General features: G+C 39.9%; 1 protein-coding gene across 15 annotated transcripts in view; it reads right to left on the reverse strand.

Annotated features, from left to right (window-relative positions):
* Positions 1 to 20,303, reverse strand: part of TTLL5 (tubulin tyrosine ligase like 5) — a 362,097-nt gene that overhangs the window by 47,256 nt on the left and 294,538 nt on the right. For 14 of the 15 annotated variants that reach the window (XM_037832244.1, XM_037832253.1, XM_037832249.1 and 11 more), the window contains one exon: positions 6,989 to 7,071. The exons of the other annotated variant lie outside the window; for it this stretch is intronic. In XM_037832244.1, the coding sequence (XP_037688172.1) occupies positions 6,989 to 7,071 (83 nt within the window). The remainder of the gene's footprint in view (positions 1 to 6,988; positions 7,072 to 20,303) is intronic. 15 annotated transcript variants of the gene reach the window in all.

Consider the following 20,303-nt stretch of genomic DNA (forward strand, 5'->3'; position numbering starts at 1 on the left):
AGCATCCCATTGAAACTAGCGCAGCAAGATGGGTGGGTTCACGGGATGGATAACCACAGAGAATAGATTGATAACCTATAGTGATATGTATAAAGACTTACGAGTAAAGCACAGTTATGCTGGATACTTGCCCAGTTCAGGACTACAAGAATAGACAGGATCTTCTTGCAACCAAACTGAATGGATATTACATATGACAGCACAACTTTGCTATAAGATGCAGTAGTAAGTAGAGCTCTAACAACCCAGGTTGCCAGGCATTTTTCCAGGAGGTGTGTGTGTGCTTCTCTAATATAAGTGTAATTTGAGAAAGGGGCCACTGCACTTCCCTTGTCTCTTTATAACAAAGGAGTAATTGTTAACAATTGAAGAATCATCACCCTTCTCTTGGGACTCTGCCAGCTCAGCAAGAGACAATATCAATTTTCAGATGTTTTAAGTAGTCCATCTCGTAATCCATTTCAGAAATCATCACCTAATACAATTTGCAGCAAAACCAAATCAGAGTCCCCCTGATTTTCTTTAAAGCAAATGAAACCCCTTTGGATGGGTTCTTGGAAGTACCCTCCCCTCTCATCCCTCCAATCTGAAAGCCAGGTTATCTCCTCCCCCAATTCCAACCAGGTTGTTCACCTACACTTGAGTTTTGTTTCCAAATGTAGAAACAGTTGCAAAATGAAATGAAAGAGGCCTCAGGACAGGAAAGCATGAAATTTCAATGGCTGACAGCCAGGCTATTTTGCCATGCAGAAGGATCCACAGGCTTCTTGGGTGGCTGCAGCCAGATTTCGGCTAGCAAAGCACATACTGTTAAAACACTGATTGTGTAACAAAGCCTATAATGAAGTAAGTGCTATGACCAGCTGCTTAGAACTGAGTGATATAAACCTAATTGATTCAGATTTTTCTTGGTTCCTTGTAGTGCAAATTAAAGATATTCTTTGTCTTCCTATTGATGTTTGCATTTAAATATGACACTTGTGACTTGGGACAGCATCTGGGGTCTCAGAAGGCTTTAGTCACCCCCCAGTACCCTTTAGCACAGCTCCCTCTATTCTTTGATAAGGACAATTGAAGCTTTCTCTGTCTTACACAAAATGCTATGCTAAACACACTTCAAATCTAATTTTGACCTGACTGCCTCCCTAACCCCATAAATGAAGAGCTCTAAGGCAGTCAAAGATGGTGATGATATTCGTTTGTGACCATGATTGACCACTACCCAAGTGATAACTCCGTCTGCACTGTAATCACAACAAAAAGAAAGTAGGCATCTGGGTGCTCTGGGGTTCTGCCTCCTCACTTTATTATCTACCTAATTCTCCTGCTCAAGGAGAGGTTGCCCACTGCCCCTGCCACATTCCAGGCTTCTAGCCATGGGATGCTGGACTACTGAGGTCCTCTCACCCACTGTTTTCTGAGTCCACACACACTTGGCATGTGATCTTGCCATATTTGCTAATTACACACAGTGAAGCATCACCCATCTCTAGCTTATGTATAGCTCAGCAGGACGGTGTTTGCAACAGAGGAGATTTAAATGTTGAGAGACAGGCTCTTTCCCAAGGCTTCTTTACTGATGATCCTATTTTGCCATGTAATGTTCAGGGTCGACTGTAAAGGATACTAATGAAATAGGTTCAAGGAAAGCGATACTACAACTGTGGCATGTCCAAGTCTCACAGTCCTGGAAACAGATGGACATTAGCACTTCTTGGCAGGCCATCAGTTTGGTTTGGATCTTGAGTTCACATTCATTCTTCTGGCTGCCAGTCTCCTGAAGGAAATATTGACCTTCTTGCTTTGGTTTTCTATTTTTTATTAGCTCTTTATCATTAGATAGGCTGCTTAGTATCAGAATTAAGGGATCATTGACTAAGTATTGCCAACAGAACTCTGGTTGTTTGCCGTTTCTCTGGTGCATTTTGGTAGGTGACCAACCCATGGATTTGGTGTTCTCCTCTCTCTTCTCATTCCTTTCTGGAAAGAGTTTAAATGGGCTAGGGAAGGATATTTAAAGCTTTCTGATCCAATGTAAATGAATCCTGTGGTGGGTAAATAATTTCCCTCTCTCTTTTGCTCTCCTGGGGTATTTTGATGAATAACGCTTCTCAAATAAGTCTATAAATATTCCCTTAGAGGTATGAAGAATATTAAGCTCATAGCAGGTGTGCCATTAATGATTTAGTGTGGAGGGCAAAGAGGAAAGGAATCCTAAAGGCCTTGAGGTTTCAGAGAATTTTCTGGAAAGTTTTGAAGGCCACAGTTAGGAACAAAATGCTAGTGGCAGTGCTGGTGAAGTGTGGATACAGCCTCACAAGATCAAGGTAGGCCATTCCTTCCACGTATGAGCTTTTTTGGGATGGATACTTGTATGGGGTTTACAGTTTGTTTTGTGGCCAATTACAACATGTTTATTTTAAAGAGACCAGCAAAAAGCGTAGTTAATTCATCAAACTAACAAAAAAAAATTTTGTTCCTTTCCTACCTTCCATTTTCCGAAAATCCAGTTCACAAATTATGTAATTCTCCTCTAAAAGCCTTCTTCAATAAATTTTCAGTCTTTTTGGAGGCTATTGCAACTTGGCCTTCAAATTTCATGCTTTCCAATATATTCTGTTACAATTTACCTGTGACAGCTCAATTATAGCTCTAGTTTCTTTCTTTGATTTGCCTCAAAGTCCCCGTATTTTTAAACAAAAGCCTCTAATAATATTAGGGAAATTTCTTACTGTCACAGTGCCACCTACTGGTTGGCCCTTACAGAATCAGTCTAGTTGCAGCTCAACTTTGACCCAGTGTTTTGGAGAATTTTTCTAAGCTTTGGTTTTATAAAGTCATTGTCATTTTGATCAGTTCTATTGTCATTTTGATCACTTCTATTGATAGCTATTAAGCCTCTTGCTGTGGCATAAAGTCAGCAAGTGATTAAGAAAAAATATGCTCTTATTCTTACTGTTACCTTAAATTGGCCCTGACTTCACCGACTTTGATTTTCTCTGTCCTATAACTGTAGCAAGAGCTCCAGATTGTGTTGGGCAAGGGTTTGGATCTGGCGAAAATAACCTGGGGAGCTTCCAAAGATCCTGAAAAACGGAAAAAAAATCCCTACTTAACACTATATTTGATCCTGACCAAAAGGACAAGAGGTAAAACCTAAAAACTAGGTTAAGGGATCTTCTTTCTCCCAGTTGCCACCACCCCCACTTCCTGCCAAACACCAAATCCCTGCTCTCTGTTTTCTAAGAGTAAGAGTGGGTAATCAACCCAAATTCTTACCTTGGGGAAAGAAGAACGTTTTCCTGGGCAATAAAGGGTATAGGAATTCCACTAGGGCAAGCATCTCAACAGCTTTATTTATTTTTAGCTTTAATCAATTACATAACAGATCTATCCAATAGCTCCAACAACTATATAATACATGGTTAAAAGAACCAGGGTCTGGTAGTGAAAATAGGTCAGTCTGCTGAGAGCTGCCAGGCAAGTAATTTCACTTGAAAGTTAAAGTGACTTCTAGATCCTTAGGGTTTAAGCTCCACTGGGTATACATTACATTAAAATAAGTTTCTTTCTTGTTGTCTCAAGGAGAGACAATGAAGAAGGCGCAAAGTCACACTTGTACAATTGCCCAACCCACTTAAAGAGAACCAAAGCTAAAATGCCTTTTACCCATTTAACAATAATTAAAAAACATTTAACAAGGACATTGCTTCTCCTTTCTTGTAAATGAAATCCATCATTGGATTTCAAAAGATGGAGAGGTCCCTTCCACCAGTAAGAAGTAAAAAAGAAACAAAAAACGGGGTGTGGGGAGGGTAGGAAAGGCTTTGGCAGAGGCTAAGGGATAGGTTTAAGGGCAGCCAGTTGTGGCTTCAGAACCCTAAAATGATGGTAGTTTACACTACCAAATCAGCATGAGAAAAAGTCAGTTATCTATTTTGTGGCTCCCTGCTATTTTAGTGTTCACCATCATGTTAGAACTCAAGAAGAATGCCATGGTTTAAAGAAGGAAGGCCAATGGGCAAAGGCTGTGAGCCAAAGGCCCTCACTCCACCTTCCTTCTCAAATTTTCAAATTTGCTGACTCTAAGCCTTCTTTTCCTTAGCAAATTTGGAGTAGACAGCAAGAGGTAGGGAAGTGAAGGAACAGTAGCATTCATGGAGCATTCCAGGCACTCTGCTAGGAGCTTTCACATACCTTATCTCATTTAATGTTTGTACTGAAAAGGATGTCACTAGCCTATCATCAGTAGGTTTTCAGCAGTGCCCTGGGATGAACTTCTTTCTTTTTCAGACTGCCTGAGGACTGCTTGGCCAGACTTAGGAAAAGGGTTAAAGGACCAGGGGAGAAACATTTGCTACATTCATAGACCCATTATTACCATGTTTAACAAACTGAGGTGGCCGGACCAGACAGGGGCTAAGTAACTTTCAAAGTCAGTTAGGGATTCCTGGATAAGCACAAACTTCCCAAGCCCCAGGGAGAAGTGTAAACTTTCTGACTTTTTATGGGAGCTCTCCCTTCTTGTGGGTTTACCAAAAACTGTTGCTAGTAGCAACCTTTTTTTTTTTTTTTTTTTTTTTCATTTTTATAGGACACCCTACTGAACCCAAGAATAATTCCTTTAACTCTACTTGCATTATAGAAAACACATGATTTCTAGTCAAAGCACTGGTGCTGGGCAGTCACTTACTAGTTGTGTGAATAACTATAATGGGATTAGTTACTATTATACTACTGAGTAAAATGTTTATTGGTAAGTATGGAAAATGCCTGAATCTTATTATATCATGTTCAACAGTCTTTCTTTAACACAGCATCAGGAAACACCAGTCATGGAGTAGAAACAAATTCAAGGGAGTTTAGAGGCTCAGTCATGTGGTGATGACAGCAGTAAATACAGACTACCCAAACAAGGGAAGAAAAGTAATCTCCTTGTTACCTTAAGGCAGAAGCAGGAAAGAAAGGTAGATAAGAGAAGCCAGGGAGAAGCACAACATCCTCTTTTTGCTCTCTGGTTTTATGCTGATAACAAATTCAGTATGATTGTCACAAAATCTAAGTAACTCTTCACCAAACAGTAAATATCAATTCATGATCAAGATGCTGCAAGTATGACCAGCCAGGCCCCTCAAATTTCCAACTCCCTCAGCCAGGGTACATGCAAAGGGTTCAATTTAATACTTATCAATTACACATGATCTTCCAGGCACTGTAAACTTCTCCAGCTTAAGCAAAACTGAAGAGCTGGCAGGGCCCTAATAGCTGTATCCCACTGAAATCCTTCCAAATAGTCCATGATTCTCTTAGACATTAGTTCTCAGTCCATAACAGCTCCATGTTGAAAATTTTACTTCCTGAAAAATAACTACCATAGTCTAATAATTCTTTGTTTTTTTGGGAGTGGGGGTGGGGTGGGGTGGTTGTAGATACCTATAAAATATTTCTTGAATGTTTCTTGAATTCAGGTTCTAAGATTTTAAGTGGAGAACAAAATCTTTATACTCATCACAATATTTTATATTTATATATCTTCATTTTATCGTCACAAGAAGCCTACGAGAGACATGTAATCGTCCCCATGATACGGCCAAAGTAACTGGGGCTTCTCAGAGGCCCTGTAATTGTTTTAAGGTTATTATGCACCCCCTATTTCCCGGCCATAAAACTTCTCAATGGCTCCCTACTGCTCTCAGGACAAAGCCCAAGTTCCCTACACAGCTCATAAACTAGCTCTGCTACCTTTAGTCTTTGATCTTGCCATTCTCTGCTTATGCCCTGGTCCCCAGCCACACTAACCCATGGGGGCTACCAGAACACAGCATGTTTTCAGTGCCCCCCCAGGCCTTTGCACACATCATTCCCACTTCCTGCAACTCTTTCCACCCTACCCCTCCTCGCTGGCTGACTTCTTTTCTCCATTTAAAGTCACAGCTTAGATATTTTTTCTCTAGGAAGCCCTCCCTGAACTTTAAAGAGCTCGGGTCAGATTGCTTGGGTTCATATACCATCTCCACCATTTACTAGCTGTGAGGCGTTAGACCTGTCTCATAATCTGTCTATGACTTTATGTCTTCAGCCATAAAATGGGGAATATAGATCCTATATCATATGCCTGCTTGGTGGACAAATGAGTTATCACATATAAAACATTCAGAACTGGGTCTGCCACATATCAAATGCTCAATAGCTGTCATCTGTTTTTATTCTGTGTGCTCCTAGCAGCCGGTGTGTACCCACCCTGTAGCACACTACCTCTTGACGTTCTGTCTCCTTGAGTCTGTAAGTTCCCTGATAGCCGGAACTGCCTTATTCACCCTGTACATAACTTCTGTGCCTACCATGTAACTTTCTCCATAATAGGCGCCCAATAATAAATATTTATTCAACTAATTCAAAGGGACTTTCTTTCAAATTTTATGATTACTTATTAGCATACTTTTATACTTAGAGCAAACGATCCCTGGGCATTGCCAAACTTTCATGTAAATACCCATGCTGAAAGGCTTTAGGCCTCCAGTAACTAGCTGATATTGGCATGACAGGACTGGATCAAACTCCTGAGCTCTAGCTCTGCATCCATGTATAACATCCCGTAAGCCTCTCAACTTTCTGAGCCTCCGTTTCCTCATCTGGTAGGACAAGAAGATCCACCTCACCGGGCTGCAGTAAAGATTAAGTGAGAGACACTACATGTGGAAATATGACATGAACAGTGAAATATGTCAAATACAGAATATTTTTACTAACTGCTACAAATCTGGAAACATTTTACAGCATTCTATCAGACTGGGAAATTTTATCTATCCCAAACTAATTCTGGAAAACCATCCTGTGAGAAGCTATCAATATTATTTTAAAGAAGACCACAAGAAAAATGCCCATTTGTTATGTTTCAAAAGGCTGGATCCTTGGTTCTTTGAACTGGAGCTATATGCCAAATGCCCTCCCTGATGCCCCACCTGCAGAAGGGCTGGTGCCCACTAACCTGTGGAACTGGTGATGGGTACAAAGGCTGCTGAGTTAAGGCTGCTCTGGAGTCCATTCAGCTGCCCTTCTATGGAGGACCCTCTGAAATACAAAGGAGCTTGGTTAGACCTGCAGATGGAAAGGCAAGGCCAAGTACATGCCCTCCAATGGTGTCACATCTTCTCAAGGTGTTCCTTTTCATGTGGCTCATTCTCTTGCTTTTTTCAGAGCTTTGTTCAAATGTCATCTTATATGAGCGACAATTCCTTTATTCTGAAATACTACATACTTTGAAATTTATTGTCCATCTCTCTCCACTGGAATGTAGCTTTAAGAAAGCATGGGCTTTTCAATGAAACCAAAAATTAGTTATTTGAAAACATCAAGAAAACTGACTATCTTTTAGTTAGACTAAGAAAAAGAGAAGACATAAATAACTAAAATCAGAAAGGAAAGTGGACCATTACTGCTGAACTTACAGAAATAAAAAGGATTAAGAGAACACTATGAACAACTGTATGCCAAAAAATTAGATAACCTAGATGAAATGGATAAATTCCAAGAAACACATAAATTACCAAAACTGACTCAAGAAGAGATAGAAAATCTGAAGATATCTATAACAAGTAAAGAGACTAAATCAGCAACAAAAACCTGCCAACAAAGAAAAGTCCAGAACCAGATATCTTCATTGTTGAAGTCTACCAAACATTTAAAAAAGAATTACCAATCTTTTTAAAACTCTTCTTAAAAATTGAAGCGGAGGGATAACTTCTTAACTTATTCAATAAGGCCAGTATTACCTCGATATCAAAGCCAGACAAAGACACCACAAGAAAAGAAAAGACCAGTATCCCTTATGAATATAGATGCAAAAATTTCCCCAAAAATACTAGTAAACTGAATCCAACAGTGTATTAAAAGGATTATAAACCATGACCAAGTGGGATTTATCCCAGGAATGTGAGGTGCTTTGACATATAAAAATCAATCACTCAGATTCAATGCAATCCCAATCAAAATTCCAACAACCTACTTTGCAGACTTGGAAAAGCTAGTTATCAAATTTATTTGGAAAGGGAAGATGCCTCGAATTGCTAAAGACACTCTAAAAAAGAAAAACGAAGTGGGAGGACTTACACTCCCTGACTTTGAAGCTTATTATAAAGCCACAGTTGCCAAAACAGCATGGTACTGGCACAAAGATAGACATACAGATCAATGGAATCGAATTGAGAATTCGGAGATAGACCCTCAGATCTATGGCCGACTGATCTTTGATAAGGCCCCCAAAGTCACTGAACTGAGTCATAATGGTCTTTTCAACAAATGGGGCTGGGAGAGTTGGATATCCATATCCAAAAGAATGAAAGAGGATCCCTACCTCACCCCCTACACAAAAATTAACTCAAAATGGACCAAAGATCTCAATATAAAAGAAAGTACCATAAAACTCCTAGAAGATAATGTAGGAAAACATCTTCAAGACCTTGTATTAGGCGGCCACTTCCTAGACTTTACACCCAAAGCACAAGCAACAAAAGAGAAAATAGATAAATGGGAACTCCTCAAGCTTAGAAGTTTCTGCACCTCAAAGGAATTTCTCAAAAAGGTAAAGAGGCAGCCAACTCAATGGGAAAAAATTTTTGGAAACCATGTATCTGACAAAAGACTGATATCTTGCATATATAAAGAAATCCTACAACTCAATGACAATAGTACAGTCGGCCCAATTATAAAATGGGCAAAAGATATGAAAAGACAGTTCTCTGAAGAGGAAATACAAATGGCCAAGAAACACATGAAAAAATGTTCAGCTTCACTAGCTATTAGAGAGATGCAAATTAAGACCACAATGAGATACCATCTAACACCTATTAGAGTGGCTGCCATTAAACAAACAGGAAACTACAAATGCTGGAGGGGATGTGGAGAAACTGGAACTCTTATTCATTGTTGGTGGGACTGTATAATGGTTCAGCCACTCTGGAAGTCGGTCTGGCAGTTCCTTAGAAAACTAGATATAGAGTTACCATTCGATCCAGCGATTGCACTTCTCGGTATATACCCGGAAGATCGGAAAGCAATGACACGAACAGATATCTGCACGCCAATGTTCATAGCAGCATTATTCACAATTGCCAAGAGATGGAAACAACCCAAATGTCCTTCAACAGATGAGTGGATAAATAAAATGTGGTATATACACACGATGGAATACTACGCGGCAGTAAGAAGGAACAATCTTGTGAAACATATGACAACATGGATGAACCTTGAAGACATAATGCTGAGTGAAATAAGCCAGGCACAAAAAGAGAAATATTATATGCTACTACTAATGTGAACTTTGAAAAATGTAAAACAGATGGTTTATGGTGTGGAATGTGGGGGAGCTAGCGGTGGGGAGCGGTTAAGGAAGGGGGAGCGGTGATCCGGGAAGAACAGATAAGCTATTTAACGTTCTGGGGATGCCCGGGAATGGCTGTAGTCTGTTGATTTCTGATGGGTGTGGTGGGGGCAGGTTCACAGGGGTGTTGCTATATTGGGTAACTTTCTTGGGGTGGAGTGGGAGCATGTTGGAAGTTAAGCAGTTATCTTAGGTTGGTTGTCTTTTTCTTACTCCCTTGTTATGGTCTCTTTGAAATGTTCTTTTATTGTATGTTTGTTTTCTTTTTAACTTTTTTTTCATACAGTTGATTTAAAAAAGAAGGGAAAGTTAAAAAAAAATAAAAAAAAGGAAAACAAGGAAAAAAAAGAGGTGTGGTGCCCCCTTGAGGAGCCTGTGGAGAGTGCAGGGGTGTTCGCCTACCCCACCTCCATGGTTGCTAATATGACCACAGACGTGGGGGACTGGTGGCTTGATGGGTTGAGCCCTCTACCACAGGTTTTACCCTTGGGGGGACGGTTGCTGCGGAGGAGAGGCTAGGCCTCCCTGTGGTTGTGCCTGGGAGCCTCCTCCCGAGTGCCTCTTTGTTGCTCGGGTGTGGCCCTGTCTCTCTAGCTGAGCCAACTTGAAGGGTGGGATCGCTGCCCTCCCCCCTGCGTGGGGTCGGACGCCCGGTGGGGTGAATCTCCCTGGCGGCGTGGAGTGCGGCTCCCGGGGAGGAGTGTGGGCCTGGCATCGTGGGACGGAGAGCATCTTCTTGGCCGGGGCGGGGGATGTGGGGGGAGATGGGGTGGGCTTTGGTGGCGGAGAGATTCCGGGGGGAGCCGAGGGGTCGCTCTGGTGGGCACTCTTGTGCACACTTTAGACGGCCCTTTTTGGGTTCTGGAGAGTTGGGGTGGCTGGTGGTGGATGCCTGGAACTGTCGGGCTGCAGCCCAGAACCCATGAATCTCGAAGACAGTTGTATGAAGATGTGGCTTGTGGGGGGTGGCAGTGGGATTGGGAAGGCCATGGGGACCGCGCTCCACTTTGTCTAGTTTGTGGATGGATGAGTAGAAAAATGGGGGAAGGAAACAAACAGACAAAGGTGCCCAGTGTTCTTCTTTGCTTCGATTGCTCTTTTTCACTCTAATTATTATTATTGTTGTTTTTGTGTGTGTGCTGGTGAGGGTGCCGGGGATTGATTTGGGTGATGAATGTACCACTGTGTGGTGGTACTGTGAACAATCGAAAGTACGATTTGTTTTGTATGGCTGCGTGGTATGTGAATGTATCTCAATAAAATGAAGATTAAAAAAAAAAAATGTCAATAGATATATAATTTCTAACACTGACACATCAAGAAATAAGTAGTATAAGCATATATATTTTTGTATTATACAGATAACTACCAAAATAAATGGATGAAAATGGTTATCTGGATTGTAATGTGGAGAGGGACAAGTTGGATGATTGCTATGCTTTCTTATAGGCTTTTAAAACTGCAAATGTATGATTCCTTAATACAATTTTTTATTTAAAAAATTAAATGTAAATAAAATAGCAAAAATGAAAAAAAAAATCAATCACTGTAATATACCACATTTTTAGAAAAAAGGGCAGAAAAAAAAACAACAACAACATGATCATCTCAAATGATGCAGAAAAGCGTTTTGACAAAATTCAACACCCTTTCATGAAAAAGGACTCAGAAAACTAGGAAAAGGAGGGAATTTCCTCAACATGATAAGGGGCAATCTACAGCGAAACATCTTAATGCTGAACGATGGAAAGCTTTCCCACTAAGATCAGGAACAAAATAAGGAATGCCCACTTTTGCTACAGTTATTCAACATTGCACTGGAAGTGTCAGGGCAATTAGGCAAAAAAAAAAAAAAAGGAAGGAAAAAAAAAGAAATAAAAGGCATCCAAATTGGAAAGGAAAAAATAAAACTCTGCAGATGGCATGATCCTATATATAGAAAATTCCAAAGAATACAAATAAACACACAACTATTAAAGCTAATAAACTAATTCAGCAAAGTTGCCAGATTCAAGATTAAAACGCAAAAGTCAGTTCTGTTTCTATCCTCCAGCAATGAACAATTTGAAAAGGAAATTAAGAAAATAATTCCATTCACAATAGCATTGGAAAGATTAAAATAGCTAGGAACAAATTCTACAAGGAAGTGAAAGACCTGTACACTGCAAACTACAAAACATTGCTGAAGATGTAAATAAATGGAAAGACACCCATGCTCATGGATTGGAAGATTCAATACTGTTAAGAAGTCAATACTACCCAAAACATTCTACAGATTTAATGCAATCCTTATCAAAATTCCAAGGACCTTCTTTGTAGAAATGGAAAAGCTGATCCTTAAATTCTTATGTAATTGCAAGGGACCCCGGAGAGTCAAAACAATATTGAAAATGAACAAAGTTAGGAGACTTACACTTCAAGATCTTATACCTTGCTATAAAGATACAATAACCAAAAAACAGGGTAGTACTGGAATAAAGATAGACATATAGAACAATGGAATGAAATCAATAATCCAGAAATAACCACCTACATCCATGGCCAATTGATTTTTGAGAAGGGTGTCAAGACCATTCAATGGGGAAAGAATAGTCTTTTCAACAAATGGAGCTAGGAAAACTGGATATCCACATGCAAAAGAATGAAGGTAGACGCCTATGTCACACCACACACAAAAACTAACTCAAAATGGATCAAAAGCCTAAATAGAAGAGCAAAAACTATAAGTTCACTGACAGCAGGAATGGTTTTACTCACCCTGCAAGTAACTTCAGTGACCAAAACTCTTAGAAGAATACATAGGGGTAAATCATCATGACACTGTACTTGGCAATGAATTCTTAGATATGACACCAAAAGAACAAGCAACAACAACAAAAAAACCACCCCAATAAATTGGACTTCATCAAAATTAAAAATTTTTATCCATCAGAGGACATTATCAAGAAAGTGAAAAGACAACCTGCAGAACAGGAGAAAGTATTTGCAAATCCTATAACGATAAGGGTGAAGCATTCAGAATATATAAAGAATCCTCACACATCAAGAACAAAAAGACTAACAACACAAATAAAAAATGGACAAAGGACTTGAAAATGTCCCAAAAGAAGACATACAAATGGCCAACATAAAAAGATGCCGAACATCATTCATTAGGGAAAGGCAAATAAAAAAACATGAGATACCACTTTATAGACACTAGGATGGTTATAGTAGTAGTAGTAGTAGTAGTAATAATAATATATGAAACTAACATTTGGTGAGGATGTGGAATAACTGGAACCCTTGGGCACTGCTGGGTGAAATGTAAAATTGTGCACTGTAGAAAACAGTTTAGCAGAATCTCAAAAACTTAAATAGAATACCATATAATCCAACAACTCCACCCCTAGGTACAGAACCAAAATAACTGAAAACAGGTACTCAAACAAATACTTGTATACAAATGTTCATATCAGCATTATTTATAATAGCCAAAACGTGGAAACTGTCTGTCAACTGATTAATGGATAAACAAAAAGGAATGGGGAGATGGGGCAAGATGGCAGCATAGGGAGGTGTGGAATTTAGTTAGTCCCCTAGAGCAACTAGTAAATAACCAGGAATAACTAGATAGTCTGGAACAACTGATGGGTGGATACCCATGACCAAACACACATAGTACACCAGTCTGGAATGGGTGGAATGGTTGAGATCGCAGCATGGAACTTCTGGGGGCAAGGCAATGTAGCTCAACCAAGCTCCAATTGTGGTTTTAATTAACAAATTTGGACTACTGAATACAGCACAGATAAGGCCAGAGAAAGCAGGAAAGGAACCCAGAGCTTTCTCCTGGCAGAAAGGAGGCAGAGCTGACAGGAAAAAAAACATAAATAAATAAAAACAGAGGCTTTTGGAGTCTGCTGAGCTCAGAATACTGGAAAAGGGCCATGTCCTAAGAAAAGGGGCACACAGAACCAGGTAGCAACTCTGGTTCTTGCTTGGTGAACTGGAGGGTTGGGGACTGGCTCTGAAAAGGAGACTTCTTTTTCCTTTTTGTTTTCTCATACTAAGTAGCTCATTAGAGAAAGCTTCAGGCATTTTCAGTTGTCAGCACTGACCCAGGCAAGGGTGGAGTTAAGATAGTCAGAGAGTCAAAGGAAAAACTCAAGTGTAGAAGATAATTTCCTAAAGGACTTATCTTCCCTAAGAAAAGGGGGAGGGGCAACTCAACTGTAAGCCCTCCCTCAGAGAACTTGGACCCCAGGGCCTATGGGAACAAAACAAAACAGAAACAGCTTAAGCTTGGCTTCTGATATCCTCAGTTCCTGGTCAGGAGAGGGTCCACTGAGAATCAAATGCACTGCACCTCTTTACCCCGGTGGGAAGCTGTGGACTGACAAGCGCCACCTGCTGGGCAGGATAGGAAAAGCACAGAGTCTAGAGGCCTCAGGAAAGTCTCATAATCTGCTGGGTCTCACCCCCAGGGAAATCTGATACTAAATACAGCCTCTACTTGAGACCTGGGCCTGTCTGCTCTGGGAAAATCTGATTGTGGTAATCAAAGAAACCAGATGCTTAGACAACAAAAATTATGAATCACACAAAGAAAAAATGAAGATATGGTCCAGTCAAAGGAACAAACTTATACTTCAACTGAGATACAGGAATTGAAACAACTAATTAAAGATCTTCAAGCAAATATGCTAAATCAATTCAAAAGTCAAATCAATGAGTTGAGGGAAGATATGGCAAAACAAATGAAGGATATAAAGAAGAAATTGGGCAAACATAAGGAAGAACTTGAAATTTTAAATGAACAATTGGCAGAACTTATGGGAATGAAAGGCACAATCGAAGAGATGAAAAACACAACTGAGACATACAACAGCAGATTTGAAGAGGCAAAAGGAAGGACATCTGAAATCTATGCAAAGAAGAACAGATAGGGAAAAGAATGGAAAAATATGAGCAGGGTCTCAGGGAACTGAATGAAAACATGAAGCACACGAATATACATGTCAGGGGTGCCCCAGAAGGAGAAGAGAAGGGAAAAGGGGTAGAAACAATAATGGAGGAAATAATCACTGAAAATTTCCCATCTCTTACGAAAGACATAAAATTACAGATCCAAGAAGTGCAACATACCCCAAACAGAACAGATCCAAGTAGACCAACTCCAAGACATGTAATAATCAGATAATCAAATGTCAAAGACAAAGAGAAAATTCTGAAAGCAGCAAGAGAAAAGCGATCCATCACATACAAAGAAGCTCAATAAGACTATGTGCAGATTTCTCAGTAGAAACAATGGAGGCAAGAAGTTAGTGGTATATATTTAAGATACTGAAAGAGAAAAACTGCCAACCACAGATTCTATATCCGGCAAAACTGTCCTTCAAAAATGAGGGAGAGTATAAAATATTTTCAGACAGACACTGAGAGTTTGTGAACAAGATACCTGCTCTAGAAGAAATACTAAAGGAGCACTACAGGCAGATACGAAAAGACAGGAGAGAGGGGTTTGGAGAAGAGGGTAGAAATGAAGACTATCAGTAAGGGTACTGTACGGCTTCACTAGTATGGACTAATACTGATGAGTGAAATTTGAGAGTTAAGAACACAGGTTATCGGGAGACAGAGGTTAGAGATCGGACATTTGATGCTGAAGGAATACAGAAGGTTCAACAGGATTGACTGTATAGATCAAAAAATTGAATGAATAGCATAATAGTGTGTGATGGTAACACAATACTGTAAGTACTCTAAATAAAGATGAGTGTGAGTATGGTTGAAAGAGGAAGGCTAAGGGCATGTATGACACCAAAAGAAAGATAAAAGATAAAGACTGGGATTGTATACTTAGTGAAACCTAGAGTGGTCAATGATTGTGATTAAATGTAAAAATATAAGAAATATATTTTTAAATGAGAGAGAACAAATGAGTGTCAACATTGCAATGTGTTGAAAATTGGATGGTATAGGGGAAAAAGTAGTCAAAAGAAACTACAGTCTATAGTTAACAGTAACATTGTAAGATGCTTCCACTAATTGTACCAACAACAATATACCAAAGCTAAATGGGATTCTTGGTAGTGGTGTTGTCTAACCTTTTCATTATATTTTATTTTTCTTCTATCTTTTGTATTTCTATTCTTTATTTTTTTTTCCCCTCCTTTTCCTCTTTCTTTGGGGAAGAGATGGAAATGTCTTCATATAGATTGTGGTGGTGAATGCATAATTATGTGATTATACTGGAAATCACTGATTGTTTACTTAAGGTGGATTCTGTGGTGTGTGAGAAAAACTGTTTAAAAAATAAACAGAGGAAAACAAGTGCTGGAGAAAACGTGGAGAGAGGACCGTACCTATTCCCTGTTGGTAGGGAGGTAGAATGACACAGCCCAGCTGGAGGGCAGTGTGCTGGTTCCACAGGAAGCTTACTATAGGGATGCCATATGGTCCTGCAACCCCATTACTAGGTATATACTTGGAAGAACTGAGAGCAGGGACATAAGTGGACATAGCACACTGCTGTTTATGGCAGCAGAATTCACGAATTGTAATGGATGAAGGTGGCCTAAGGGTACATCGACTGATAAATGGAATGGTGAACTGTGGTGTACACATACAATGGAATACTGAGCAGCAGCAAGAAGAAATGAAGTTGTGAGATATGCAACTAGGTGAACGGACATTGAGGACAGTATGTTAAGTGAAAAACACCAGAATTTAAAAGACAAACATTATAACACCTCACTAATATGGACTAACTATAATGTGCAAACTCTGGGAATTGAATCTGAGAGCACAGGTTATCAGGGGAAGGCTTATGGTAAAGGTTCCTAGATTGTAAGCTTTTACAGCACTCACATCTATTTGTGAGTTGTACCGGTTTTCTCTAAATTGTGAGATGTTGACCTGTTTGCGAATAACCTGGTTGGTCCCTGGAACTTTGGGTATCTGTGTGACACCTGAGACTCAGAGCCAAAGTTCAGCAGCTATAAATGTCAGCATTACCCCATACAGCAAATTTAAAGAAGCTGAAAAATAGATCAGACTTTAATTAGAGATATGAATGAAATGAACTTGATTAGAACTAAGGTAAACCAGACTAAAGGGAAAACGATGATATTGACTGTGTTTTAAAACCTCAGCTTCTGTGTGAGACAAAAGGAAGAGATGTTTATTTGGTACAAAATCTATATTTTCTGTAGCATGCTGTATAAGTTAACTTGCATGGTCAGTTTATTCAAATACCATAATTACATGGAACCTCCAATAGAGGGTGAGAGCTGGTGGTTTGTACAGGTTAGTGTGAAACCCAGAAACATCTCAGAGTAATTTGGGCAGAGAACAAAAATGTATTTGCAAAGCACCCTTGAGGGCCTGGGGAAAAAATGTGGAAACATTAAACTTTCTAACCTGAGGAATTCCTGATACTCTCACAAGCATTGGGGACTACATTGTAGTAGGCCGAGTCTTCGATCTTGGGCTTGTCTTTATGAAGCTTGTTACTGCAGAGGAGAGGTTAAGCCTACTTATAATTGTTCCTTAGAGTCACCCCCAGAGAACCTCTTTTCTTGCTCAGAGGTGGCCTTTCTCTAAGCCAACTCTGCAGGTAAATTCATTGTCCTCCCCTCTATGTGGGGCACGACTCCCAGGAGTGTAAATCTCCCTGGCAACGTGAGACATGATTACTGGAGATGAGCCTGGACCCAACATTGTAGGATTGAGAATAGCTTCCTGACCAAAAGGGGGAAGAGTAATGAAACAAAATAAAGTTTCAGTGACTGAGAGATATCAAATGGAGTCCATAGGTCATTCTGGAGGTTACTCTCATGCATTATACAGATATCTCTTTTTAGTTTTTAGTGTATTAGAAGAGCTAGAAGGAAACGCCTGAAACACTTGAACTGCAATCCAGTGTCTTTGATTCTTGAAGAAGATCATATAACTATATAGCTTATATGGTGGCTCACACTCCCTTTATCCAGTATGGACAGATGAGTAGAAAAAGGGGAACAAAAAGTCAATGAAAAATAGGGGGAGAAAGGAGTAAGAGATGCTTTGGGTGTTCTTTTTTACTTTTACTTTTACTCTTTTTAGTTTCATTTTTCAGAGTAATGAAAGTGTTCAAAAAATTGATTGTGGTGATTAGTGCACAACTCTATGATAATACTGTGAACAACTGATTGTACACTTTGGATGACTCTATAGTGTGTGACTATATCTCAATAAAATGTATAAAAAAATGAAGGATCGATGCTGCTACAACATGGATGAAACTCAAAAACATTATGCTAAGTGTAAGAAGTCAGATACAAAAGGCAACTTATTGTATAATTCCACTATATATAATATCCAGAAAGATAAATCCATAGAGACTGAAAGCAGACTGGTGGTTGCAATCAGCTAAGGGGAAGGGGGAATGGAAATGACTGGCTTAATAGGCACAAGATTTTCTTCGGAAGAGATGAAAATGTTTTGGAACTAGGTAAGAGTTGGTGGTTGCTCAACCCTGTGAATGCACTAAATGCTACTGAATTATGCACTTTATAATGGTTGATTTTCTGTTACATGACTTTCACCTCAATATAAAAATTATCATTCTGATGTGTGTGTGTGAGCATGTGTACACTGGTCAGATGATTGCACCTACGGCTGATTACATCTAAAATCAACTGAGGAGATTGCCTTCAACAATGAGAAAAGTCTCATGCAATCAGTTGAAGGCTTTAAAAGAAGTGATGATTTCAGCAGTCAGAAGGGAGAGTTTCCATCTCTACTTCAGCCATCCATCTTCTCCTCAGGAATTCATCGAAACCTTCACTGGAGTTCCAGCTTGCGGCCTGCCCTATGAAATTTGGACTTGCCCACCTCCAGTCAGTGAGATAATTCTTATAAAAATCTCATAATACTTACAGATGTCTTTCATTTTTGGTACTGGGAGTGGTTCTTGAGAAACACAATCTTAAGGATGAGATTTCTGAATTGGTTCTGGGGTTTTTGGAATGGGTTCTCTAATCTCATTAGTGTCAAAGGCACTAATGACTATTTCCAACAAGCAAGATGGCACTGATTGTCCATGGCGTGAGTTAGTAATAGAGATACACAAAATTTCACCACTGGATATGGCTACTCAAATGCTTATAAGAGGCAAGGCTATGGGTAAGGGTGTTTGTGACAACTTAACAGAGTTTTGTGTAGTTACAATGAGGATGGTTGGTGGTTCCTAAAATGGGGGATACAGTTGTAAAAGAAAGGGATGAGCTGAAGGCTTCAAATTTGCAACATAAGCTCTGCACAAAGGATGTGAAAGTTACTACATGTGCCCTTAAAGAATATCTTATTCCATGTAGCTGCAGACCTGAGATATCTGAAAACCAGACCCAGAGTCTCACTGTGTGAGTGGATGAATTACAATGTAATTTAAATTCCTAACCTTGCAGGGTATCTGCTGTTAACTTGAGGGCATTGATTGGAAAGGAATGAAATCCTGAAAATTAGAATGGGGACATATGGATCAATAATGATGGCAGTGGGGACATTGAAACCCTACACTCTGCTGAGTCTTTGCCAGATAAACCTGCAATGGTCAGCCCTGAGGAATTAGCCACCCAACCTCCAATCTGCCCCGTCCAGGAAATAGCCTCTAGACCTCCAGTCTGCCATTCAACCTCTATTTGAAGAGATTAACCCTGCTGGGCCTGATAAATCTGTAACCAACCCCCCTGAGCAAATAGCCCTCAATCCTCTGTCTGAAGAGATCAATCCTGTTTCATTGGAATATCCTGAGGTAATTGGCTTGCAAGACTCTTTTAATTCTTTTCATGACCCACTCTCACCACCGCTCTTTTCTTCCAGACTATAACTAAAATGAAGTCCCAACAGGTCCTGAAAGGTGAGGTACAAAATGTGACCCATGAGGAGGTGTGTTATACTCCAGAAGACCTGTATGATTTTTCCAATTTATACAGACAGAAATCAGGGGAATATGTGTGGGAATGGATATTAAGGCTATGGGATAATGGTGGAAAAAACATAAGGTTGGATCAGGCTGAAACTGATATGGGCCCAGTAAGCAGAAATTGTGGATTCAATGTTGTATGTAGCTCAAGGTTGGCTGGGGTTCCTAAAATGGGAGATACAGTTTTAAAAGAAAGGGCTCTAACAGTTTATTCTGGTGGCTGACTGAAACATGGATCAAAAGGTGGCCTATATTACCTGAGGTAGAAATGCCAGAACTGCCCTGGTATAATGTAGATGAGGGGATCCAAAGGCTGAGAGAGACTAGAATGTGATAGTAGATTTATCATGTAAGACCTTCTCACCCACCTCAGGAATGTCTAGAGGACACACCTTTCAGCAAGACTGTGAGGAATAAATTTGTGAGACTACCTCCATCTTCCCTGAAGAGCTCTGTGGTCACTCTTCTCTTTAGGACAGATTTTAATGTGGGAATTGCTGTCACAGAATCTGAATCCTTAAATACAATGAGGATGATCGATACTGGGTTTACAGGATCAAAGTGGCAGCACTTAATTGCCAAAGACAAGGTGGGCATGGTTACCGTAATGGACAGCAGACTCAAAGCAGCAATCAAAATAGTCTTACTCACAGAGACCTATGGCATTGGCTAGTAGATCAAGGGGTACCTAGAAGTAAAATAGATGGGCAGTCTACTAAACTCTTACTTGATCTGTATAAGCAGAAGAGTTCTAAGTCAAGTGAACAAAAGCCTACCTAACTTGAATTACAAAACCAGAGAGTCATGGCCCCTTAATAAATTTCCAGACTTGAGAGCATTTACAGACCAGAGTCCCTTGAATGAAGGGAAGGCAGGTTTCCCTTGGGGAAGGACCCTGTGACACTGCCAAAAATTTATACTGTTAATCTTCCTCCCAACTTTCCCCAAGGGAACTTATGGCCTTTTACCAGGGTA

The sequence above is a fragment of the Choloepus didactylus genome, chromosome 4 (genome assembly GCF_015220235.1).
Source record: "Choloepus didactylus isolate mChoDid1 chromosome 4, mChoDid1.pri, whole genome shotgun sequence".
Lineage (NCBI taxonomy): Eukaryota > Metazoa > Chordata > Mammalia > Pilosa > Megalonychidae > Choloepus > Choloepus didactylus.